The sequence below is a fragment of the Bos taurus genome, chromosome 2 (genome assembly GCF_002263795.3).
Source record: "Bos taurus isolate L1 Dominette 01449 registration number 42190680 breed Hereford chromosome 2, ARS-UCD2.0, whole genome shotgun sequence".
NCBI classification, from domain to species: Eukaryota; Metazoa; Chordata; class Mammalia; order Artiodactyla; family Bovidae; genus Bos; species Bos taurus.
Genome location: NC_037329.1, coordinates 125745696 through 125771809, shown reverse-complemented (window position 1 = coordinate 125771809; position 26114 = coordinate 125745696). Strand labels below are relative to the sequence as shown.

Sequence of the window (26114 nt, the reverse complement as noted above, 5' to 3'; positions counted from 1 at the left end):
AGATGGGGAAACAGAGGTTGGGGGGCATGGGGAGGAGGAGGGGCAAAAGCTTGGTCAAGGGCACATAGCAAGTCGGCCAATTGAGGAATGGTCTTTCCCCAGGCCTCCTGACTCCCACGTGCTGCCCTTTGCCATCTCCATGCACCAAGGGAGCTGAGGTCAGGCGGAGAGGGGGTAATAAGTTTCCACTGACATGACTTCAGGACCCTGAGTCACCTTGGCCTCGAATGGCCTTCCGCGAGCAGGGATGGGGCTTTCCAGAAGCCCTGTCATTCCTTCTCCAGGAAAAGACATTCCCAGGAGGCTGCAGCAGTCACAGAGGTGTGGGGTGGGGTGAGAGGCTCAGACAGACCCCCAGCCCACTCCATCACTATGCATACACCATGTCCAGGTCAATGAAGGGCCACTAATGGCTACATTTCTGGAGCAGGCTGTTCATCAAGAAAATGATTCCTTCAACTCTGTCCCCTTAGACCATTTTGGGGGCATTTTCCCCCCTCTTTTATTTTCCTTTTCTTGAACACAAAATCTTAAAGAATACTGAAGGAGGTGACAGTACCTGATAAAACAATATCAAAATACCTAATAATACTTAACTGAATTCTTAAGGAATGAATTTGGTTTCAGGAAAGGGCCTGGGATTTTTTAGGTAGGCGACATCCTACGTGGGGACAGACCCACTGGCTGGAGGTTCCCAGACAGTGAAATCCCAATACCCCTGTGGAATAATAGCCTTTGGGGTACCCTGTGAGGCCAGAAAAGGACATCCTAGCCACACCCTCAGCCTGGCTTTTGTCAGACTGCATCTTGAATTAAATGAAGTTCCCAGGGAGACAAGGAAGCTGGCAGGATCAGTATCCTGGATGGGCCTTTGTGGGTAATTATCCAACCTGCTTCTTCCTTCATCTGTCTCATGCAGAGTGATGCAAACACCCTCCCTTACAAGAGGTCAAGTGATGAGTGTGTGCTGGGACTCAGGTGGTCCCTGCTCAGGACCGAGCATGGCTAAGGGGAACAGACACCTGATGAACCAAACCAGATGGCCCCACCCAGTCTACAGTCCTCCAGCCATTTAAAAAATGGGTCCCCGGAATGTCTAAGCCCCGTACTGGGTTCCCCACCCAAGCACTCACCTCCTCCCCAAGACTGTTGCCAACAGCTAACGCCAGACTCCCTGAATCCCAACTCCCTGTTCGGTTGTTGGGTCCCCAGTCTTGCCCTCAAGTCCTTCTGGCTCGCGGCCATCCTTCTGCCCCCTGCCCAAGCTCTAATGTCTTCACGCCTCCCCAGTCCCAGCCCCCAGGCTTCTTCTGCCCACTGCACCCACATCCTCAGACTCACCCAGGAACAAAACCTCGAGGTCCAGTCGGCACTTCAGTTGGCACTACAGGGAGGTGACGGTGAATGTGTCCTCAGGGTGAGGTTCCGCCATAGGCCCCAGGAAGCCGCTCTTGGGGCCCCCACCCAGGCCGGGATGCGCCTGCGGCATAAAGCCTGGATACCTGTAGGCAGTATCCTGCAGGGGCAGCAGCGAGTCCCTCGGCACAGGGGACAGGGTCAAGTCACTAAGAAGTGGGCAGCCATAGCCAGCAGCGGCTGCAGCGGGGCCACGGGGTGGGCCGGGCGGCCGGGCCATCTCCAGCGGCTCCTTGTCGGCCTTGGGTGTGGCCGGTGGGCTAGCCAGGTGTGGGGCACTGAGGCACGCGGCCTCCGTCCTGCCCAGGAAGTCAGCCAGCAGCCCCGAACCCACCTTGCCTTCGTAGGGTGGGCTGCGGGCAGCTGAGCCTGGTGGGTACCAATACGCAGTACCCTTGCAGCTGGGGGAGTCGTAGTGAGGCTGGCCCAGTGGCAGGTCCCGGCAGCTCAGGTGGGCCTGAGCTGCAGCCGCATGGCCCAGGCTGGCCCCCTGGAGCCCATGCTTGAGGGGCTCACAGGCAGCCAGCTTTGTGGGTGGCGGCCGCAGCTCTTCCTTGAAGCCCAGGGTGGGTGAGCAGGTAGGCGAGTACGCCTTCTGCAGGCCTGCGTCAAACACCGTGGGCGGGTGGGCCAGCGGTGGGAAATGCTTGCCATCCAGCTCAGGGGCCCCCAGGCTAGGCGAGTCGCAGTGGAAGCCTTGGCCGAAGGTGCCGTCGGATGGCGTGGATGGGTTCATGGAGTAGGGTCCCATGAAGTCACAGGGGTCTCGCTCACCCACGCTGAAGGCCCTCGATTGGGAGGGCAGCGGGGACATGCTGCTGTCCCCGCTGTAGTAGTCCAGGCCAAGGTCTGGGCTGTCCTGGAACAGGGGGTTGACGGGCTGCGGCTTGGGGATGAACTTGGCTTTGGCCGCCGCCCCGCCCCGCTCCTTCTTGGCCGAGCAGGCTCCACCGCCCCGGCCACCCCGAGGTTGCCGGGGCCCGGTGCTCCGTTTGGACGGGTAGCCCGAGGCAGCGCCCGAGGCGGACGACGGGAAGCCCAGATGCGAGGCCTCGAACAGGTCCACTTTCTTCCGCCGTCCACGGCCCGGCTTGGAGCTGCTCTGGAAGAGGACGCTCTGGTTCCAGTTGTAACCGGGGGCGGACGAGGCCTCGTTCCAGTCCATCATCAGTTTCTCCAGGCTGGACAGGCTCGACTGGCCCTCGCTGCTCGAGGCCTCGCTGTTGGCACGCCGGAAACCGCCGCCGACCGGCTGATTGAACTGGGTGCTGTCGGAGGAGGATTCGGAGAAGGTCTCGGACACGGCTGTCTGTTGCTTCACCTTCTGCGGGGTGTAGTTGGAGATGTCCAGGATCACGTTGGGCTCGCTGACGTGGCAGTCGAAGCCGGGATTGTAGAGCTGACTGAAGGCCTCCGAGGCCCAGTCCAGGCCTCCATAGCCCTGCCGGAAAGGCCACTGAGAAGCCCCCGCAAACTGCCGACAGTTCTCAGGCGAGGGCTGGAAGGACGAGGACGACGAAGAGGCGGCGGAGGTGGCAGAGGCCGTGGTGCCCTTGGGCACCATGTAGCCACCGGGCGAGACTGTGCTGGCCCGGCTGTCACAGCGCAGAGGTGTGGGGGCTGAACCAGAGAAGGGGGCCCCCTCGGAGCTGTTGAAGAAGGAGGCCTTGCTTGGTGGCAGGCATGGGCCACCGGTGGGCGGTGGGGCGTAGCCGGCACTGTGGGCGCTGCTGGGTGAGGCAGGTAGGCTGTTGCCGCTGCCATAGGCAAAGCTGCAGTCTTTGCTGTTAGCACAGTCCTGGCCCGTGAAGGGCTTAGCCGGGGCAAAAACGCTTTGTCCGGCCCCATAGCCACCGTACTGTGGAGGGTAGGTGTTGGTGGGCGGGTGGGTGGTAGGTGAGCGGGCCACAGCGGAAGGTGGGGGCGCCAGCTTGGGGAAGGTCTCTGCAGCCCGGCATTCTGAAGTAGCCGGGGTGAGCCCATAGCTCGCTGCCCGGCTGGGTGGGAAAGTCTGGCGAGCGGGCAGCACCGGCTGGAAGGAGGGCTCAGCCCCAGCCCCACTGCTGCCCACGGCCACTGGGCTGGCCTTGGCTCCCCGGCTGGGGAAGGTGGCCAGGCCCCGCTGGGCAGGCAGGGCGCTGGTGGGGGGCCCTGCGTAGGTGCCTGATGCCTTCCGGGACTCGGGCCGAGAGGCCGAGAGGGCAAAGTCCAAGAGGTCGGAGGAGTCGTCGGAATCAAGCAGGGAGCGGAAATAGCCGGTGAAGAGGTTTTGGCGCTCCTGGCTGAGCTCGGCCTGGCCCGCGGGCGCAGCCGCGCTGTAGTAGCTGCCACGGCCTGAAGCCCCGCTCTCTAGCCCAGTGGAGGCAAAGGCCCGGGCCTCGGTCCCCTGGAACCCACAGTTTCGGCCAGCCTGCCCGCCTGGGTGCCCGTGGTGAGGGGCCCAGCCGCCACCCTTGTCCCCGACCCACTCAGTGCCCGCCTCCCCAAAGCCAGGGCCGCTGGGCACCTGCTCCGGGAACAGAGTCCCATTCTTCCGGGACCGTCTCTTGCGTTTGGGCTTCCCAGTCACAGCGTCCACCTCCCCCCGGCCTCGCTTGCGCGGATGCCCCAGCTCAGTGAGGCCGGGGCCCCCAACCCCCGCGGCTGCCACAGCCACCACCTTCTTCTTCTTGCCGATGCCCTCAAAGAAGTCACTGAAGGAGCACCGAGCGGCCTTGGCTGCATGGCCCCCTCCCCGGCCACCGAAGCCGCCCGCTTTGCCACCTCGCCGGCGAAAGCCCTGCACGCGATGCAGGAAGTGGGAGATGCTCTGGGTGTCAGGCGCCTGGTGCACGGACTCAGGTTCACTGGGCGTCCAGCAGCGGGGTGGGGAGCATCGCCCAGCGCACTGGCTCTGGCGGTTCAGGAAGGCGAGCTTGGCGAGGACGTCTGAGTACTCGGCCTTGCTGTCGTTGGCGTCCGCCGCGTAGGACGGCTGGGGGGACGCCAGCTTCTGCTTCCGCCGCCGGCGCTTCTTCACCTCTGGCATGGCCATGCTGGCTGTTGCCACGGTGGCTGCCTCGGCCGCCACCACCACCGGCTCCTTGGGCTTGCCGGGGCCCAGCAGCAGGTTCTTGGGAGGGCGGCCGCGCTTCCGCTTGAGAATGATGGGCATCTCGCCTGGTGGGAAGACCACCACCACGTTGCGGCCGTTGTTCTTCATCTTCAGCAGCGGGGTGGGCTCTGCGGACACGCGCAGGCCCAGCTCCTTGCCCTCCACGCTCAGGCTGCTGCTCAGAGACGACACCTTGTATGTGGTCTTGTTCCGCCGTCCCAGGGACACGGGGATCTTGGCCATCTTCACCACCATGCGCCGGATACCCCGGCACTTGCCTTTGCGGGGAGGGACCACCGGGGTCTGGGAGGCTTCGGGCTCCAGCTCCGGGACGGGGACTGGCCCGGGCAGGGCAGGAGGTGGCGGCGGCGGCGGTGGGGGTGGCTCCACCAGGGCAGCAGCCAGCCCGGTGGGCATAGGCAGGGGCAGCAGGCGGCCCTCGGGGCCAGCGTCTGCCTTGCGTCCCCGTCCGGCTTTCCGTCGGCGACACAGGATCTTTGGCCTATCAGTGCGCCGCAAGGCGTATTTGGGGTGACCCTCAGGCCCCGGAGGGCCATGGGGTGAGCATAAGTCCAGGCGCAAGGGCTCGGCCAGTGGGCAGGGTCCCAGGGGCTGCTGGGGCTCCAGGCGGCGGCCGGGGACGTCAAGCAACTTGGGCAGGGGGTCAAGCGCCTGGGGATCAAGCAGCTGCGACTCCAGGGAGTCGGGCAGGGTGTCCAGAGCCTGTAGCGCCAGGCTTGGCAACCCCAGAGGATCAGCCAGGGGCTGCAGGGGCGGCAGCTCCAAAGCTTCCCCGAGCGGCTCTAGAGCCTGCGGGTCCAAGAAGCGGGGTTGGGGGTCCAAGAGCTGAGGCTCTGGCTCAGGCGACGGTGGCTCGAGGGCCTGGGCCTCCAGCAGCTGGGCCTCAGGGCAAGTGAGGGAGGCCAGCTCACTAAGGATGTCGGCGTCAGCGAGTTCTGAGTAATCGGGCCCGTCGGGCTCAGGCTCCGGTGGCAGACCGGTGGCCGCGGCCGTGGCTCCAGGACTGTGGCCTTGGCCGGGCTGGGGGCTGTCCTGAGGCTCAGGCTCAGGCTCGTACAGAGGGTGGCTGGGCCTCTCGGACTTGGCGTGGGGGGTGGCCCGCTCCTCCGGGCTGCGGATGCTGTTGGCCAGGCTGGGCGAGGAGAAGAAACTGTACTGCAGGTCCCCGGGGGGTGGGGCGGGGGGGCGGCTGAGCCGGAGACCACCACAGTCCAGGTGCACGCCGCTGTGCTGCAGGTCCTGGGAGAGCCGGGTCAGGTCCTTCATGATGTCGATCAGCTGGACCACTGGACGCAGGGTCGCCCTCCCGTTGTCCCAGTGCCTTCGGGAGCTGCTGCTGTTGTCTCCCGCGGGTGTGGGGCAGCGGGCCTGGGAGACAGGACGGGCCGCCCTCGGGGGCAGCGGGTCGTCCCCCTTGGCAAGGACTGGTGGGCGCCGGGTGCTGGGGTCCCGGCGTGGGGGTGGGCGCGGGTTCTCGGAGAAGGTGTGGGCGAAGGCCTTGTCGGGTGGGCTGGCAGGGGGCCGGGCGGGAAGCAAGGGCCGGGGGGTGGGGGGGCCGCCGGGGTAGTACTTGGGCTCCCGGAGGTAGTCAGGAGAGCTGCACACGGCACTGGAAGTCACCACCAGGCCCTGGGGCTTCACACGCATCCTGACCTTGTCCTCCGAGGGCCGCCGGGCGGGGCCGGGACTGACATGAGGGTGCGAGAAGCCGGGACCAGGACCTGCTGGGCGGAACAGGCAGCAGGTCCCTCCTTGAACACCCAAGCCCCCATCAGTTTCCCATATCCCCTGTGGCCCCCTGCACCCCTCTCCTGAGACCCCTCCCAAAGCCCAATACCTCTGGTGGCCTTTAGCATTTCCTAAGCCACCAGGAGCACCGTGAACCCCCATGGGCCCCAGTTCCACTTCCTAATAGTGCACCCACTTTTGTCTAGACCCAGGCTAAGGACTGGGGGAGAATAATTCACCTGCTTTTGAGAGGGACGCTCATGAATGGGGTGGAGCAACCACTCCAGATCAATTTAAGGAGGGGGCCAGGCCCGTCTGAGGGCCTGGAGGTCCTGTCAAGGACACGGCCTCTTCCTTCTTGCCCCACCCCTGAGGCGAACCCTGGTCACTCACCCTCGGCTCTGCCGCCTGGGCTGTCACACTGGAGATGTCTGTGGGTAACAAGACAGACAAGAAGCCATCTCAGTGGTCTGGGAGTCATAGCCCAACCGCTGCCCACCTGCCCACAGGGCCCCGTCTCCACCCCCACCCCAAGCCCAGCTCCCCAGGAACTCTGGCTGACCTGGAAGAGAGAGGGCCCCCGTGCCTGGGGGCTCTGCCAGTCGCTGGCTGTCAGCTGGGGGTGTTGTGAAGCAACTTTGGCCCGAGCCCAGGCCTCGGGGCGTGGACAGCGCCTGGAAAGGACCATCGCAGCTCAGGTTTAGTGAGCACCTACTGGGCGCCAGGCACTGGGCTGGAAGCTGTCCAGGCATCGTTTCATTTAATTCTTCATATCAATCCTGTGAGGTAGGGGCTATTAATAACCCCATTTTGCAGATGAGGAAACGGAGGCTCAGAGACGAAGTAACATATTCATTCATTCATATACTCAGTATTTGTGAAGTGTCTACTGTGCACAAACACTGGGTAGACAAACACTGATGAGACAATCATAAGTGACGTAATTAGTGGAATAACAGCAGCAGAGAAAAACTGAAGAGCGCCTGAGGTCCGAGGTCCAACAGTCATACCAAGAGTCAACAGCAATAAAAGTTCATGCCCTGGGTGCATTACACGGATCATCTTATCTAACCCCCCTGCAAAGCTGAAATCAATACGATCATCACCCCCACTTTTACAGTCAAGGAAGCCATCCATTGGAAGGTGGTAAGCACCATGAAGGCAAGGATTTCCGCCCTGCTGTCAAGTATATCCCCCACCACGGCCCATAAATGTGCTTCAGAAAATATCTACTGAACAAATAAATGAATGAGACACACAAAACAATAAGCCTTTCTCCACGAGGCTCTCTCTCATTCTTCTCCAGACCCCAAAGTGGGGCCCAGGTAGGATGTGGAAGGAGGGAGGGAGATTAAGAATGTGAAAAGGGACATTCTCTGCTCCCCTGCCACCTCTGGCCTCAGCTTGGCCCTGCCACGTACTTTCAGAGCCCCCCTTTATTTCACCTTCACAGTAGTTATCAGGACTGCAGTCAATTACTTGTGTGACTGGCTGTTCAGTGTGTCTTCTCCCGGAGTGTGGGCTCTCAGGGGCAAGGACCAAGTCTGTCTTGTCTACCGTTGTATCCCCTGGCCCCAGGGCCTGGGCTATGGATGCTACGTAAACATTTACTGAGCAACTCCCTGAGCTGGTCAGGCTGAGTTGGGATTTAGATCCAGGCAGGTCTGACTCCCAAAGGAGCCAGGGGACTCAGGGCCCTGGTTGATCCCCAGGAGCTGGTTTGGGGGAGCAGGAAGCTGAATGAGCCCTGATCACTGGGAGGATCACTTCGTACTCCACAGGAAGACAGCAGAGCTGACCTGGGGACAGGGAGGTATGGGCAGGGCCACTTGTCCACTCCCCTCTGGTGGGCAGCAACATGCCACCTACAAAGCACCTCCACCTATATGACCCACTGCATCTTCAGTGAACCGGGAGATGTGGATTATTACCTCCATGTTACAGAGGAAGCAGGTTCAGAGCAGTTGTATAACTTGCCTGAAGTCACATAGCTGCTAAGTGGCAAGATTTCTAATTCTGCCAAGTCCAAAGCCTCCTTCCACTCCTAGCTCTTGCAATGCTCCTCTGGACACTCCTGAAAGTGCTTCTTCTAGAGCTGCGGTCTAAATTAAGGCTGGGAGGAACCTTAAAATCACCTAACCCTTGGGCTTCTAAACCCTGGGCCTGGGGAGCTGTGCAACCTTCCAGATATGCAGACCCTAGTCCAGGGAGTCTGACTCATAAATCTGAAGGGACATCTGGGAATCTGGTGGTTTTTTTTTTTTTTGGAGGCACTGTGCAGCCTGTGGGATCTTGGCTCCCCAACTAGGGATCGAACCTGTGCCCTGTGTGGTGGAAGCACGGAGTCTTAACCACTGGACCACCCTAGAGAAGGGGAAGGCTACCCACTCCAGTATTCTGGCCTGGAGAACTCCATGGACTACATCCATAGGGCTGCAAAGAGAGACACAACTGAGCAACTTTCACTTCACTTCACTTAACTAGGGAAGGCCCTGGGAATCTGCATTTTTAATCAGCTTCCCCCCAGTGGGTACAGTGTTCCAGTGTCACCTCGTGCCCCTCCCATTTTTCAGACAAGGAAACTAAGACCGGAAGAGGGAAACAGACTGTGCCCAAGACCACAAGATAGCATGGGGAGGTGTGGCCCCCAGTGTGTTGTTCATCCAAGCAGAACACCCCCGTGTCTCTTCAGGTCCCAGGCCGCAGCTGCTCCTCACCGTCCCATTTACTAGATCGCTTCGGGTTCTGTTCTCTCTCATGCCCGCCTGCAGACTGTGGTCGGGCCCCTTCTAGGCCAGGCCCTCTCTGCTTGAAGAATCTCACAGCCGCTCTTGCGGGAAGAACTGTGAGTAAGACACTCACGAAGGAGGGAAGGGGCTCAGACTCTGGAATCTCCAGGTCCTATTTCCTGTTGCACGGCTGACCCGTGGATCCGCTGCCCTCTTCGAGATGCCTACCACAAGCCACCGCCCCTCTCTCGCTAAGGGTGGGGCTCACCAACCCTCCCTACTCTGGAGACCTCCCACTGGGGGCCTGAGGGTGTGACCTTGGCAGAAGAGACAAACCGCCTCTCCAGCGGCTGCTTCTGTTCCACCCACCCGTGAAGACCTCTGGGCGCGTCGTCCTGCCAGACCTCCTGACTGTCCGCGGCCTCCAGGATCTGAGGGAAGCAACTGGCTCCCCTCCCCACCACACCCAGGCAGACGTTTTCTTGGACCCCCTCCCAAGGGTACCACCTATCCCCACGTCTGTGAACAAAGTGGCAAAGGGTCCTCTGTCCGTCGTCTGTCTGCTTCTGGGTCAGTGTGTCTTGAGCCTGCCTGTGGGGACACCCGCCGGCTGGGAGGGGGGCTGGGGGCCCCAACCTGCTGCGCACAGTGCCGGGAAGGGCCAGCCCACATCCTTGAGTCCCCAGCCCCACCCTCCCCCGCTGCGGCTCTGACCACCCCACCCCTTCCCCAGCCAGCCTCCCCCTCCCCCACCCGCAGCCTCCCCAGGGGAGCCAGGCTGCCAGCCCCAGCTCTCACTTCCGGCCTCATGACCCTCTCTCCAGCCTCCTCCCCACCCCCACCCCCCACCCCACACACACCATTTCCCTCCCAGCCCGGACTGAAGGCCCAGAGATGTCCTCAAATGGAAAACTCGGCCTCAAAGGGGGCTATCACTGCTGCGCTGAAACCTTCCCTCAATCACCTCCCTTGGGAGGGACCTTTATTTCCCAGGATCTGCACCCCCTCAGGAACTATGCATCACCCTCCCCTCTCAATTTCCTTCTCTTCAGCCCCCTCCCACCCACCCCTGAAGATCTCCTTCCAACCTGACTCTGGACCAGAATTGTTACCAAAAAAATAACGATGATGAAAATAATAACGGGCAGCTGTCACTTATTTGGCATGTAAATGGAGGCTCAGAGAGGTTAAGAAAAGCCCTTAAGGACAAACAGCCATGACAGGGAAGAGTGTCTGCACTTGGGTTTGCTGAGCTCCTCTGAACCAAACTTCTCCACTGTCCACAGAGAGTCAGCCCCCTCCCCTGCGGCTTCCTTGAACTGTCCTGGTCCCAACAACCAGGTCTAATTTTTGACTTCTAAATCTACCCCCTCCTCTCAGTTTCTTCACCCCTCCCACCTCGGTCATTCAATGCACTACCCTCCCTCGCCACTAGGTGTCCCCTTAGAGCCACTGATGCCCCCAAGGGGAGCAAGCCCCGCCCCGCCCCCTGGAATCATCAGGGCCAACCCCCCCAATAGCACAGCACACCCCACCCCACCCTACCCCCAGCCACACAGAGCTCCTTTGTGCAGCCCTTGTCCACCCCCTTCCTGCCCGGAGCAGGGCACCTGGCAAGCAGGTCTACCCTAGACCCGCCCCCTGCCAGCCCCCTGCCCTGGGTGCCAGGTGTGTGGGCACCACCCCCAGCTCTGGCTGAACCCGAGGGTCACCCTGCCGGGCGGCCCTCCCTTCCTCTCTCCGAGGTCACCCAGGGACTGTGCTTCCCGCCTGCTCCGCCCCCATCCCCTCCTGCCCTTGGCCCTTCCAGACTCCTGTCCTTGTCTTTCCTTCTGTCTCCCGGAGGACACCCCTCCTCCAGCCCCACCAGGCCCTCCCCACAGCCTCACCACCGCCCACCTCCTTCCCCTGAGAGCTCCTTGTTCCGCCCCCCCACCCCTCCCCACCCAGGTCTGAAAAACTCCTCCTCCTGGAAAGTTGCTGGTGGAAAGGAAGTGACTTCAGCAGTTTGGCCACAAGACTGGGCACTGCTGAGCCCAGCTCAGCTGAAGCCTTGCCCAGCCCACCTCCAAAGCACAAATGGAGCCACGTGCACACACATCCCCCAGTGTGTGCAGCCACTGAACACACGCTTCCCTGGTGACACACAGAAGAACTTCTGTGTACATGATCCACCCCACCCAGTGTGTACTCGTGTATAACCCGGGTGTATTCAGAATCTTGTCTGCACACCTCTCCAGTGTACACTAGCACCCTGCCCAGGAATGCCACCCAGCATGGCACACACAACACTCTAGCCTCCCCACACCTGCACAGGACACACCCTGAGTCCTACACACTCACTCCCATGTACCATGTATGCAGCCAGTGAATGTCTCCCAGCCCAGTCCACCTAGACTTTTATGTACAGCACCCTGCACACCTCAGGACAGAGTCCTACACACGCCTGCTTGCACACAAGCTGGAGTACTTGCACACTAGATGCCCTGTACATTTACAACTGGGTACACCCAGCTCTGACATCCCCACCCTGACAATCCCGGGAGACTCCACCCCCCCAGACCTCAGGCCCCAGGAATGCTCTTTTGGAAGCTGGGTGGGGTCCCCATGCAGGCTGGGCTCTAGGGAGCTTCCTGGAGCCTGAGGCTTCATGTGTCAGTTCGGGGAGTTGCCTCTGCAGGGCAGGGCCGCTCCACCTGGCCTCTGCTGCTCTCTAGCCTGCCTGGGTGGGCTCATCTGGGCCTAGGCTAGGGAGATGGTTCCTGCCCCCGCCCCTGCCCTATCTCATCCCAGGAGGGCAGCCCAGCGTACCTCAACTCCCCAGGTCCTCTCAGCTTCCACAGACTCTAGGAGACAGGGGTCCTGGGAGGTCAGCAATCACACAGCAGGCATTCTGGTTTCTACCTCTGCCCTGGGTTCTGATCACTGGGACAACCCCTTTCACTGCCCAGTTCTCTCAGGTCATCCAGGTGCAGGTCCCCCGATTAGGAGGCAGGACTTGGGGGAACTGGCTGTATATCCATGGACCTTGCCTTTCTGGATAACGGGGAGTCTGAGTAAGTGTAGTTACAGTATTTTGATACTAAAGGGCCTCTTTTTGGCCTAAGCTGAGAGGGGAGGGATCCCTGATAGGATTGAGAAGAAGTACCCCTGATCCCCACTTCCTGGGGTGGCCGGCAGACCCAGCTTCTCTGTACACTGTTACCTGAGCAAGCTGTGCAGATAGGCCCAGCTCAGCAGCCAAGGCTTGTCTTCGCCAGTGATTCCAGGGTGGTCTCTTCGGCAGCCTGAGAATCGCCCCAAACCCGGGGCCCTCTGCACGCACTTAGCTGGGCAGGCTCTGGTGTCCAGGCCAATAGGTAGACAGGTAGGCAAGCTCCCATCTGTGAAAACAAAAACAGCACCCCAGACATAAGCATGGATACAGGATGAACCAGACAGAGGGACCAGGAGGCCATCCTAGGTGAGTCTAGACGTACACAGAAAGTGGCTCCAACCTCATTTCACTGGGGACTACGAACTGTGTCTTGAATCCCCAGGCAGTATCTCTGCATGGGCAGATATGTATGCATGAACAAGAACACATACGCTATGGCAAAAAGAACCTGGTCTTGGGTGTCAGAATGGTCCTTGGCTCAACTTTCATCACCTGTGGGATCTCAGGCGAGTCAGTTAACCTCTCTGGCTCTCAGTTTCCTAATGTATAAAATAGGGAGAGTTTATGAACGGGGAGAAGTGCTCTAGGGAAACTATAAATGCTAAGAGCACTTACAATGCAGGTGTGAGAGTTACTGTTCAAAGTGATGGTGACTGCAGATCTTCACAAGGGGTGTATACGCAGCTAGCATTTACCCTTCTCCATCCAAGACTGGTTCTCTCTCTTATTTTCTTTAATAACTAGGGCCCTCCTCACCCCCTCTGCTTCCTGCCCATTTGTCTACCTCCCTGAGGTTTGTACTTGAGCCCCGAGGGGTCTGGGAACCAGGCCTCATGGACTGCTTATAGGTTTTGGTTGCCTGGGAATGTGTGTGTGTACATGCGTGTTAAAGAGATCCTGCACGTCTGTGAGCATTCAGCTGTCTGGGCAAACACACCTGTGTGTGGCTTCCTGGGTCTACTTAGCCTTCTGTATGTTTCTCTGTGTATTTTTGTATGTCTATGCAAGTATATGTGTGTTTAAGAGTGCCCATGTATAGGACTGTCTCTGTGTGTGTGTGAGAGCTGCTATTTACTAGAGTTGGTGTCTTCATGTGTGTATCTGGGTCTGTTCAGTTCTCTGTGTGTGTCCAGCTGAGCCTATGTTCGCACACCTATGGGGACACACAGGTATATGTGCCTAATGTGTGACCAGTGTACCCAGCTGTGATTGAGGCATGTGTGCCCGTGTGTACACACTCTGCATCTGGCCGTGTCAGGAGCCGAACTGACTTCTGCCCATCTCTGGATGTGTGTGCATTGGGGTGGGGAGGGGAGTGGACCCTCTACTGTCCTCACAGGTTTCCAGTCTCGAGGCCAGTGACTGGGGGCACTGGTGTCACTGGATCAGTGCCATCTCCCTCCTTCCCTCTGCCTTTCTCTGGGTTTTCAGGCTCGTGGTGCGACTGGTCACAGTGTCCCTGTGGGTCTGTTTCACCGCGGGTCAGTGTGTGCTTGACTGTGACCCTGCACGTGCGTCTTGTAAGACCTCATCACTGTGCACCTGTGTATGTCAGTGGGCCCTTGTGCCATGTCATTGTATGTCTGTGTCAGCGCAACATGTGAGTGTGTGCCATGGTGTGCCTGTCAGCACAGTGGTGCTTCAGTGCTCATGTGATACCTTTGTGTAACTTGTCGTGCGTGCGTGCGTGTATGTGAGACTCTGTGATAGTGTGTGTCTGTGTCACTGTGTCTGTATGCCTGCTTCCCTCCTCCCTCCCTATCTCCTGCTCTCTCTCTCTCTCTCTCTCTCTGTAGGAGCCAGACAACTCCCCAAGCCTGGATTAGGGACAATTTATCCACAGGCAGAGAAGGAGAATTTCAACCTGCCAGAGCCTCCCTCCTCTGATCCATCCCCCCTCCCCCCATGGTTGGGTGGGCACAGAAATGCAGCCCGGCAGCTCAGCCTCGGCCCAAGCCCTCGGGGAGCCCCCACCTCTGCGGTTCCCCAGAGGCCCAGAAGGGTGGAAAAGATGGAAATCTGGGTGGCCCCAGAGCCCTCCAGTGGGGGTGGCTTGGCGGCCCCCCATTCAGGCCCCTGGAGCTCAGCTCATCTTGGCCCTGTTCTCCTACATATGGTGCTGGTGGTTGGGGGGGAGTCTGCATGAGGTCTGCCTGGCCCTGGGGGCTGGGGCGACCTGAGGAGTGAAGCTGCTCCCAGCCCCTCCCCAACCTGATATTCCCCAACTGATAATGGCCAGCTCGCCCGCCCCTTTAGATGGTAATGACTGAGGAACTTGTGACTGTGCCCACACGGGCTGGAAGGCAGGGGACAGTGTGGTGGGGGGAATGCGGCAAGGAGGGGGGGTGGGAGCAGGGGCTGAGCTGGGACTAAGGCTCCCTTCACGGTGCTCCAGGCGCAAGGCAGCATCACATGTTTCCCATTAGCTGCTCTGGCCTCCTTGTTCAGGGGGTGTTGGCTGGGGGAGATTTGTTCTGGTTGCAGACACCAGCCGAGACCACACAAGAGAGAGAGAGGAAAAGACAGAGAGAGAGAGAGGGAGAGGAAAAGACACAGGGAGAGAAAGACTCAACAGAGTCGCACAGGGAGAGAGACAGGAGAAGCAGAGACAAGGACACACAAACCCCAAAGCAGAGACAGGACTGGGTGATGCTGGGGGAGGCTTAGAGTGGGGGACAGGGCCGGCAACTGCTAAGGAGACCAGGGTGGAGAGAGGCTGGTCAGGGGCTGAGGAGCGTGTCAGCGAGGAGGCACAGGGTGCTAGTCAGGCCTGGAAGGACTGAGAGGGAGAGGGCGGGGTGGGGGGCGCTGGGGCTGCAAGCCTGATGGAGGGGAGACTCAGGGGGAACCTGATGCAGGGTCAGGGAGGGCAGAGGCGATGGGTGGGCAGGGGGAGTGGCCGCCCTGGAGCAGCCGGGCGGGGGCGGCCAGCGAGCCCTGGAGCCTCCCGCCTCCTGACCCTGGAGCCTGGGAGAGATAACAGGCCCGAATAGTGCTGACTTGCGGTTCAGAAATCCAATATCCTCCGCGGCGCACTAATCGACTACCTGAGCTCCTGGCCCGCGCCGAGCTGCCCCGATTAATCCTGCGGCTCCACAGCCTTAATTAGTTTAACAGTTTCAGGGGCAGGAGAGGCGAGGCACAGGGCCCCCAGACTCGTGGGGACACAAGCCCCTCCATGCCACCCCTGCCTGGTGCCCTGCCTACTAGGTCGCACCTGCCCCAGCCCACATCATCTGAAAAACAGCAAATTCCTTCCTCCCAGGGAACAGTCCCAAGGGCTGGCACCTGGGTCACAAGTTAGGTCTTGGGGAGCCCAGACCCTCCTGCCCTGCACCCCTGCCCCGATCCCAGCTTGTCCCTGTGCCCATGGTCTGCGTCCTGGCTCTGGCCTGCTTTTTGAGGCCCTGCCAACTGACAGCCCCATGCCACTGGGCAACATGTCGTCTCCTTAGAGTCAAGAGACAAGCTCCCAAGTTCCTGAGAGCCCCCCACCAGCACGAGATAGTCACACGTCACTCCCTACAGTGGCATGAGATGGGCACATGGTGACATCGCACACACACACCCAACAGTCAGAGAGATAGGCGGATGAGTGGGTGACTACCCTCCTAACAGGAGGGGCTAAGCATAGAACCTGTCACTTCCTCCAAAGCCTGAGATGGGCACACCTGATAACTCCAGACAGTCTGAGACAGAAACACAGTTGTCACCCTCCAGAGGGTGGGACCGACACACAAATAGGACCCCAACAGGGTGCAAAATGCAGAGAACCTCTCTCTCACACACACACACACCTCACTTTCCAGGTGTGACAAAGGTACAGCCCCCTCCCCACAACACATCGAGTATAAGCCGGGGACACAACCTTCCCCGTGAGTCCTCCCCCTCCAGATTGCCGGGTGGGTAAAGGACATGTCACCCCGGGCTGCTCGGGACAGGTGACAGCCCACCGGCCCCTCCCCCATCACTGCCAGCCTGGTGGTGCCGTCCTCTGCCTGCAGAGGCGTCACAGCTCACAGGGCATGAATGTCACCCCAGCACTGCCAGCGCCGGGCACAGCCACACGTTGCCCCAGTGACAAACACCGCTGGCCCCAGGAGGTGGAGGCGCACAGGGCTCTGGGCGTGACCTTGGTCCCTGGACACCAGGAGGGGCGGCGCCATGGCCTCTCTCCTGGGTAGTCCGGGGCCAGGAGGATGAGTACCGGGAAGAAGGCAGGCCGCCTGGGCATGGACAACCTGAAAATGCCACCTTCCCAAGGAGCGCTCCCCCCCATTTCTAATAGAACGTAGTTGCTTTGTGGGGAATAGAATGCAGAGGCCAACGAGGTTGTCCTGGCCCTAAGGCCTGAGGAGCAGGTCCTAACAGGACTTCTCGGAGGCTGTGGAGTCAGGTGGGGTAGGGGTGGCTGTCACCACACGCTCGGGGGCCCAGGATGGACAGGGTGGGATGATCGCTTCAGACACCCACTGCGGCCAGAGGAGCCCCTCTTTCTTACCAAGGCCCCCTCTCCAATTCAGGCCACAGAGCCTGACAAGGAGGCCAAAGTCCAGGGGCATGACTCACCCAGGGAACAGGCCCAGCCTGCTGGCCAGAAAGTGAGGAGGACAGGAGCCAAGAGGCCTGGGTTCAAGTCTGAGCTCCTCCCAGGGCAAGCGGAGTGACCTTGGAGCAGAGGCTCAGTCTCTTTGGCTCTGGGGAGGGGGAAGAGGCAGCAACCCGGGAGGTGCTGAGGAGGAAGGACATGGCGGCTCACACCCTGGCCCACTGCTTGCTTCCTCACCAGGAACCTCTGCTTTCTGGAGCTCAGTTGCCTCAACTGGAGAGCAGAGAGGCTTCCCTGACCAGGGGTCGAACGCACGCCCCCTGCGTTAGAAGTGCAGTCTTAGCCACTGGCTCTCCAGGGAAGTCCCGAAATGGGAGCTTCTTATTGAAGAGGGGAAGATAAGACTAGGAAAGGGCAGGAGGCTTGCCCAAACCACAGGGCAAGTTAGTATCAGCTGAATCCAGCCTCTGCCTCCAGGCTTCCCGCCTGAAGCTGTTTCTGTAGGACTGCTTGGAGGGAGAGAGAGAGTGAGTGAGTGAGTGAGTGAGTGTGTGTGTGTGTGTGTGTGTGTACTGTTGCTTACAGAGCTGCTCTCCTGTCCAATGAAGATCAAGAAAATGGACAGGAGTTTGTCATATAGCTTGACCTTTACCCACGTGGTCCACCTTCAGACTTCAGACCAGAAGGCTAGGGAGGCAGCCTGCACCCCAGCCCCCGTGAGTGGCGCCAGCACCTGGTGCTTGCAAGGACTGGGGGGGGGTCTTGGGATGTCAGCATCCGGGGCCCTGTTGTTGTACAGGAGCCCAGAGAGGGACAGGCCTAGACTGAGGTCACACAGCACGACAGCAGCAGTGTCCAGCATCCTGGCCAGGCACAGCCTCAGAGCAGAGTTCTCTAGCCCCTGGGGTGGCTGGAGCTGGGGGGCCCTGAGGGACTGAGCAAAACGTGGCGACAGATGGCCTGCCGAGGCAGCGGCGATCTGGGCGGCTGGCAGGCATGCTCGCTCCCGCGCAGGGAAGCGGCTAATTTTAGCTGAGGCCTCGATGCCAGCTTTGTTCCCCCCACCCACCCGCCGAGGGGGCCCGGCATGCCTTGCGTGCAAACCCGCCTCCCCCAGGCACCCCTACTCCCCCGCCTGGCCCCTTGGTGAGTAGTGCCCAGACCCAGGAGTCCTAGAACTGTCTGCCTGCCCAGGTCTCATCACACCCAGAGGCAAGGGCTAGGCCCTGGAGGCCTGGCACCGCCATCCCAGGGTCTGTTTCCCATGACTCCAAGCTCATTCCAAAGAGGGGGTGTGAGGAGGAGGGCCTGACAGCAAGGGCTGCCAGTCGTGGGTCGGGGGGGAGAGGGGGCACTGTCCTCCACCAGACACTTAAGGAGACAGGACCCTTATTCCACCCCAGCCCTGAGCCAAACCAATTCTTCTGTGCTGAAGTCCCCCTCCAGCACAGAAGTATTGGTGAGCAAGGGCGGCGGAAGTCACTCCACCCTTTCCCTGTTCTTTATAACCCCCATTTTGCTCCAGGAACTCAAAGCACTCAAGAGGAGTCAGAGATAGAGCAAGGGGACTATACCCTCTGTACCAGAGGGGAAACTGAGGCACAGTCTGAGGCAGCCATCATTGTATGAGGGGGAGAAACAAATCCCAGGAATCAGGGAAGGAGGCCTAAACATGCTTTTCGTGGAGTTCCTAGAGCCAGGGGGCTTCTTGGGCCAGTTCAGCCCCTAACAACTACCGTCTGCCCTTACCTAGGCTGGGTGAAGGTAAACTAGATGATGGAGCCCGTCCTCTGAAGGGAAGAGAGGCCTGGTAATCTTGGTTCGTTGTGCCCCACGCCCTGCTGACTCTTTGCCCTTAGAACCTCCCCATCTCATCTCAGGTTCAACTACATGTGCCGAATGAACACCAGGATTATCTTGAAAGAGGACTCCTTTGGGGTGACTCCGGAGAGACCCCCACCATCCCAGGGGCCATGAGGGGAATGACCCCTCATGACTAGGAAACAGAGAAAGAAGACTGGAAAGAAATCTATGAATTTAGAAGGAGAGAGTCGGAAGAGAGACAAAGGAGAAACCAAGGCAGAGAATCGGATTCAGGGAGAGAGAGGCGGAAACAGGAAGCATGTCGGGGGGCAAGAGAAACAGGGCAGAATGAGGTTAAGAAGACAGAGATGGGGAGACAAAAAGACAGAGAAAAGCTCGAGGAAGGAAAAGAGCCAGAAAGAGACAGGAAGTCTTCCCTTCAGGGAGAGAAGGATAGAGGAGGAAGAAAAAGACAAAGAGACAGAGAGACAAGCAGAACGAGGCAGAGACAAAGACAGAGAGAGAGAGCAAGACACCTGCAGAGGGGAAGGAGATGGAGAAGGGGCTGCCACAGACGGGGCAAGGCACAGGGGACTGAAGACACCACAGGAAGCTGGAGACAGAGGGACTGACTGACACACCCAAAGACCACTGGAGACAGAGGGAGAGGGGGAGAGGCACTCAGAGACTGGGAAGGCAGGAAGGGGGAGACACTAAGTGATAAAGTGTGTGTGTGGGGTGGGATGGGGGCAGCAGGAGTAGACAGAGGCAAGGAGGGAGGGGGTGTGAAGAGGAGGAGGGGGAGATGTCGTCGCCAGAGCTGGGGGGGACAGCGGACAGAAATGGAATGTGAGTCTGGGCATGAGGCTCACAGATGCGTCGGCTCCGGTTTCAGCTGGGGCAGTTGGTTGCTGGGGTGGGGGGGATGGTGGGGGGGGAGGAGGAGAGCTCACAAGGGGGGGGGGCTGTTGCCATGGCTGCAGGCACTGCAGGGGCACAGTCTGCTGGCACTTGGAGGTCTGGGCATGGTAGGGGGCTGACTTGGGGGAAAAACAGGGGGAGGGTGATGAAGAAGGCTGGCCCCTGCCCTGGGGGCTCTACTAGGAAGAAAGTTTCCAGACAGAGGATGGGAGATGTTGGGAACGGAGAAAAGCTCTGGGCCCTGCTCCACTCCATGGGGGCACACCATGCTCTGGGTTGCCTGTGGGCATCCCTGGTTCCCCACCTGTGCCTCAGGCTGGCCCTTGGGGATCCTCTTTCTTGTCCCCTCCAGTCTAGCTGAAGATCCCACATGCTGCCGCTGCTGCTTCTGCTTGCAGGGGAGCAGCAAGATTGTGAATTCAGGATCTGTAATCCTAACGCAGAGCCCAGGCCTACCGGGCTCCAGTTGCCAAGGCGACGGAGGGTCAGAGGGCAGCGCGGGGCGCCCGCTCCTCCAAGTCAGAATCCCAATTGTTAAAGCCCAAGAATAAACAGCTGAAGCGGCCGTGGGGGGGCCGGGAGGGGGGCTGAGGTCTGCATCGGCTCAGTGTGGTGTTGTCAAGCGAGATGTCACTAATTGTCTGAAGGAACGGGCTGAGGCAGCTCTTAACTGCTTCTGTACCACCGGAGACACCTTGGCTGCCTGGCCCCATCCCCTGGGCCTCCCAGCATTCCACCAGGCCAGCCTGGTGGTGGTGGGGGGTGGTGCTTGCCCAGCACAAACCCTGCCTCCCTTGCACTGAATCCCTACATACCTTGGCTCCCAACCCTCCTCGCGGCTCAACTTGGAACCTCCCACCTGCAAACTAAATGCCTTATGTCCCCAGAACCAGTACCCCCAATTACTGGAACCACACTACTCCTTACAGCCCAGAGGTAACACTTTGGCCTACAAAAGCCCTCCCAGCTCCTCCATCACTGTTTCTTCCTCATCCTCTCAAGAGCCAGAGATTCTGGTTCAAGGTGTGTGAATTGCAGAGGAAAACAGATTTCGGGTTCCTCTGATCTTTGGTGGGGGGGTGGGGGGAGAAGCCCTCCTACGGGGAGAGAGGAGGATTATGCCATCCTTCTTTGCAATTCCCTACTCTTAGTCACACACCAGAACTAAAGGCCTGAATGGAGCCTGGATACCTCATTTCTAGCTTTGATTCTTCTACCTATTTGCTGTGGGACTTCTGCCAGGATATTTTCCCTCCATGAGCCTGTCTCTTCATTTATTATCCATCCTAAACATTCAGTAGTGCCTATTCTGAGCCATGCCATGTCTGGAACCACTTCCCAGAGGAACTTCCAATCCAGTGGGTGCGAAAGGCTCATAATACAAGGTGGAAAGCAATCAGAGATCTATCAGGTAAGATATTCCATGAAAGACCCGTAAAGGCCTGGTACACAGTAAATGGTTCAGTGGACAGCTGCTGGTGTTAGTAGCAGTCAGTACTGGTATGACTGAGGATCGCTAAAAGGGTGTAGGTAATAAGAAAAAAGATTGGTGGGGGGTGGGGGAGAGGTCGGTTCTGGAAGGCTTCCTGCAGAAAGTGGTACCTGGTAGGATTTGGACAGGTGGGCAAGAAGGTTGAGTGCTCCAGGAAGAAAGGAGGTCTTGTGAGGTTCTTCAAAGAGAGCAGCTCGGTTCGCTCTCAGGGTCGTGTGCTCAGCCCCGCCCAAGGCAGGAAGGGCGAAGCCTTTCAATGGTCTCCCCGCCCCGTGGGCCGGCCCTGCCGCCTCCTCCACCCACGGCGCCTCCAGATCTCAGAGCGCGGAGCCTGGAAGGGGCGGGCCGCCCGTGGGCACGGCTCCCAGAGATTGGTAGCACCTGGGTGACGTCACGTGGGCGGGGCCAGGACTCCAAGCACGCCCCCTGCCCAAGACCACTCCCCGCCCCCCGCACCCCCAGCTCCAGGCCCGAAGCGTGGATCCCCCGGGAGGGGGCGCTCAGGCAGCCTCGCAGCCCCCTTAGGTGGCCGGCGCGGCTGGGGCGCTGTCCTGTGGGCTGAGAGCCGGGCGCAGAAACAGGGGATCCCCCAGAGAGGGCCCAACCCGCCCCGGGGTTGGGCTTGTACAAAAGGCAACTTGTTCTTTCTTGGGATGCCTGCGCCTTCTCAAACATACCTACAGCCACACTCCGGGGACAGGCTACACCCACACATGGCTGCACAAACCCGCCGGGGTAGGCAGCAGAGGGGGCTGTCGCCAGCCTCAGAGATCGGCTGTTAAGAAGAACCTTGCCCCAACCACCCTTTGCTACAGACTAAACATCATTTACCTCACCCCATCCAACCCCAAGTGACCTGGATACTCCCACAGCCTCACGCAGAGCCCTGGGGACACTGACCCCGTCACAGTCTCGTAACTCTCCTCTTCCTGAGACCAGCTGTAGCTCACCAACTCCTCTGGAGCCTTGGGACACAATGAGGCCCATTAAGGGTTACTTTTTACTGAGTACTTGCTCTCTCCCAACCCTCACGATTGCCCTTTATGATGAAGACGATCAGTCCCATTTTGTAGTTGGGGAAACTGAGGCTTAGGTTAAAAAGTTTGTCTGAGACAGAGACAAGGATTTGAACCCAGGTCAGGCTTGACTTCAGAGTCCATGTTCTTCTGTGTATTATCTCTGTAACGACCCCATCACACACAGCAAAGCCATTTCAGAGTCAGGGTAATTCACCACCCCAAACGCATCGTAATGTCACTGTCTAGTAGCTGGCAGTTTCTCTCACTAATCAGTGTGTGTGTTGAGGGCGGGTAGTCTCCTAACTTTAAGCTTCCTCAATCCTCAGTGTTGGCCATCAGAGTCATAAATGGAACACAGAATGGGAGCAGGGCCACAACACGCTACCTCTAACCTTTCCAGCAAGCTCACCTCCACCTCCCCTGACCTTAGGATGACAAAGCACTGCCATACTGGCTGGGGCTCCAGGCCTGGAGCTCTCCCTGACCCCTTGGGCCAGGACCCTCCCCTACCCCTCATTGCCTGCTGAGAACAAGTCGAAACAAACTCTTCCTGGGGATGTCAAAGTACCTTTCCTGGGGGAGGCAGCTCTGTGATCCCCTGAGCAGGACTAGGGAGAAGGATCGGGTTACTCCTTCCCCAGCTGTGCCTGGACTCCTTGGGGCTGACCTTTCACCTCATCCAGGCCAGGACCCAAAGGGGACTGGAGTCCAGCCCTCACCTCCTGTTAACCCTCTGCATTCTTCATCTTAAAAATTCCAGAGCCCCCATGGGGTGGGGGTGGGGGGGTCCTCAGGAAGTCCAGCCGGGCATGCCAACCTTTCCCCACCATCCCATCCTGGGGTCTGGTTTCCCAGAGAGCTTTACAGAATGCTCCTCCCTGCCCCCTGCCCAAGCTGCCCTGCCCTGGCGGGATCAGATACCTCCGCCCAAGCAGCTGAAAATGACCTGGGCTATTTTCGCTCTGGGATCACATTGCAAACTCCCCCTGGAGCTGGCAGCTTCCCACAGTCCCTCCAGACCACTGCCCCTCACTTCCTCATCCCTCACCCAGAACCACTGACCAACAGGACAGGAGGGCTGTTAGAGACCACTGGCCTAAGCCCCTCACATGGGGAGACTGAGCCCACGGGGAGTCAGGCACAAGGTTGGGCAGAGAACCAGGCTGTCTGTGTCCCCGCCCAGGTCTCTTTCTACTGTCAAGCACAGCCTGCTCTGTACCCTAGATCTTAGAGCCTCCGACCCAGCCAAAAATCCAGCCGACCTCCTCCAAGCACCAGAAAGTCACAGTGGAGACTACCCACAAATCTCTGCGCCATCCTGCATGTGGGAAACTGCTTCCGCAACACACTTTTCTTTGTTTAGAGTTGGGACTGCATCTGTACCTGTGTCACAGTGACAGGGACCACGGGAATGTTCTGGGGGTGCAAACTAGGAGGAAAGACAGGGAGACAGTTCCAGAGGGACAGGAGGCTGATACAGGCTTCCAGAGGTTTACATTGCACAATCCTTCGAAGTTCCCAGCAGCCCCGTGCCCCACCTTCTCGGTACCCCAACTCCCCAAATCCTACACACCCAGCCCCCTCCAGGTCCCTACCTCTCCACCTCAAGCCTCATCCTCCTGGGCAGGAATGTGACTGGTCAGGTCTGAGTTGACCACATGAGTGGCTATAAGGCGACAGACCCCCCCCTCTTCCTCCCATCTCCCCAGCCTGGAGGGGAGCTTACATACCAAGGTGGGGGGGAAGAACTGCTTTAACCCTTTGCAGCCAGGCTTTCAGGGTGAAAAAGAAGGGTCCTCCTCTATTTCCAGTGGCCCCTCCCCTACAAGTGCTGCCAGCCTGGGCGGTGCAGGCAGAACCTACTTCACCCAGGAGGTAGAATGGGGGTATTTGCCCTGCTAGTCCCTGTTAAGGAAACTTATCCTTTGCTACCCCAAGTGTTTAGTCTCATCTCCCATGACATTTAGAAAAACAGTCATGAACTGGAGCTGAGGGAAGAGAAGGAAAGGAGGTATCATGAACCCCAACCTCAGGAGCTCCTAGTCTGATGGGAGAAATACAACCTCGCCCTGGGGAGTCTGAGGGGGGAGACCAGGCACAGAGGCTGGGACAAAGAGCTGAGAGCAGAGAAGAGCACGGAGCTGCGCAGAAGTGGGAGGAAGCCAGGGCAGGAGCAGAACAAGCCAGGTGGGGTCAGATCGGGCAGGCTTCCCGGAGGCCCCTCGGCCCACACCCCTCCCCCTAGGCTCTGGAATCTCGGGGGTCAGGGCTGAGGGACAACCCCGCCCCCTGCTCCCCTCGGGCTCAGGAATTCCACCAGCCAAGGGTGGGGGGGGGCCTGCTTCGGCCTGAGTCCAAGTTGGCTCTCACTGGACCGGGAACTACAGCTCCTCCTTGGCCCCCCACCCCCACCCAAGCCCCTGGGCTGGCCCCCGGCCCCCTCCCTCCCCCTCCCTGGCTGGCACGGTGTGTGCCAGGCACTGGCAGAAAACAAACCCGCCGGGGTGGGTTTGCAGGGAGCGGGGTAACCTTGACACAGTTGCGGCAGTCGCTAATGGCAGACACACACTCCGCCTGTTCTGGGGGGACTGTTGCCGTTGCTAGGAAACCAGCAGCCGCGTGAATGGAAATGGGTCAGTAAACCTGGGGAGAGATAGTGTGACACTCGAACCACTGCAGCTGCTCCAGCCCACACTGAAATCCCTCCTCTTCAATATTTATCACTCCCGCCTGGGCCCTCAGCTCCTGCCAGGCCCTGCACCAGCCTGGACCTCAGCATCCACCCCGTGCCCCCCCCACCCCTGCCAAGGCTCTACAGAGGAGGGGGAGAAAAGAGATGGTGGGGGCTGCTTATCCACTCCTTGGGGGTCCCCCCCAGGAGGGATGGAACTGGCTCTGGAGGAGATTGAACAGGAAACAGAGTCTAATCCCCTGGCGGGGAAGGGGTTAAAAGGTCAATTCACGCCTGGTCCTGATTTAGGCACCGTGGTAAAATTACTGCGAGTGTGAGCGGGTTGTGACTGCCTGCTAGCCTACCTGCGGAGGGACTGATGAAGACAGACCGCTCTCCCAGTGTGTAAGAGATGGAGGAGGAAGAGGCACCTAAAGCATGGCCAGGATGCTCCCACAGCCTAAGAACACCCTCCCTAGCAGCCTGGCAATGTCCCCAAGATGGCTCAAGGCTTCCTAGCAGCCAGAACCAACGCCCCTCGTACAATCTGATAGCACCCCAAATGGACAAAAGCTGCCTAACTGCCTTATAATGCCATCCTGTACAGATACTCTCCGAAAACAGCCAGACTCTTGCTGATGACTAAACCTTGACAACACCCTTACACAGATACCCCCACATGAGAATGTGACAACAACAATTCCGAACAGTGCGGTTCAGCACAGGACCTATAAACAAGCTGACAATCCTGGGCACAGGCAAAACTGTGTCAGACTGTTGAATATTCCAACACTTCCCCGTGAGGCTGGTGCCTCCCCAACAGCCTGCCCTAACCTAAAGCCTGACTCTGTGGTTCATCTGGTTTTTTTTTTCCTCCCTCCCATTGTCAGCCTCCTTGTCTTGCATACACCAGTAAACTGGCCCTGTGACCACTCTTCTGGACCGTCCCACAAGCTAACTGCCTCATGCACCGCGCCCCCCATTCCCTGGAGGCTGACTGGTCACTGACACACACATTCCCTTCCCCTAGAAGCAAGGAGTCTCACAGCCCCGCCTGACACCAGCTCTTGTTCTTAGGCACAGGCCTCTCTATTGACAGGGAATCAGTAGCACCACTTGGGTGATATGCCCCCCTCCACCCACCACAATCTCAGCCAGTATCCTTGGAGGGTGTGTCTTAGGGAGGGAGGCACTCCAGCTTTCTGGGGTGGGGGGGCCGGGTGGAATATACCTCAACAAGAATCTCCCAGCTGACTCGGTTCTGTGTGCTCCTATCTCCTAGGATACATCAGTCAACACAGGCTCCGAGCCTGTCAGAGCTGGAAGGTGCCTTAGGGAGTCACTAATCCAGCCTCCTCCTCTATGCAGGAGGAAACCGAGGCCCAGAGAGGGGAAGCAGCCTGCCCAAAGCCACACAGCCCTTCTTTTCTAGTCTCTGAGAGTCCTCTGTGATAATGGGGGTTGGGGGTAGAGGACACTTAGCCCAGAGTGAGATGGAACTGGATTAGCTGGGA

The 26114-nt window shown here is 59.2% G+C and overlaps 1 protein-coding gene across 6 annotated transcripts in view; it reads right to left on the bottom strand.

The window, feature by feature from the left end:
• The window catches only part of AHDC1 (AT-hook DNA binding motif containing 1), a 65004-nt gene that overhangs the window by 9048 nt on the left and 29842 nt on the right, over positions 1–26114 (bottom strand). For 2 of the 6 annotated variants that reach the window (XM_025001957.2, XM_025001960.2), the window contains exons 3-6: positions 12194–12371; positions 6822–6933; positions 6653–6690; positions 1342–6252 (exon numbers count right to left, since the gene is read on the bottom strand). In XM_025001957.2, coding sequence (XP_024857725.1) covers positions 1385–6178 — 4794 coding nt within the window. In that variant the 5' untranslated portion in view covers positions 6179–6252; positions 6653–6690; positions 6822–6933; positions 12194–12371 and the 3' untranslated portion in view covers positions 1342–1384. 6 annotated transcript variants of the gene reach the window in all.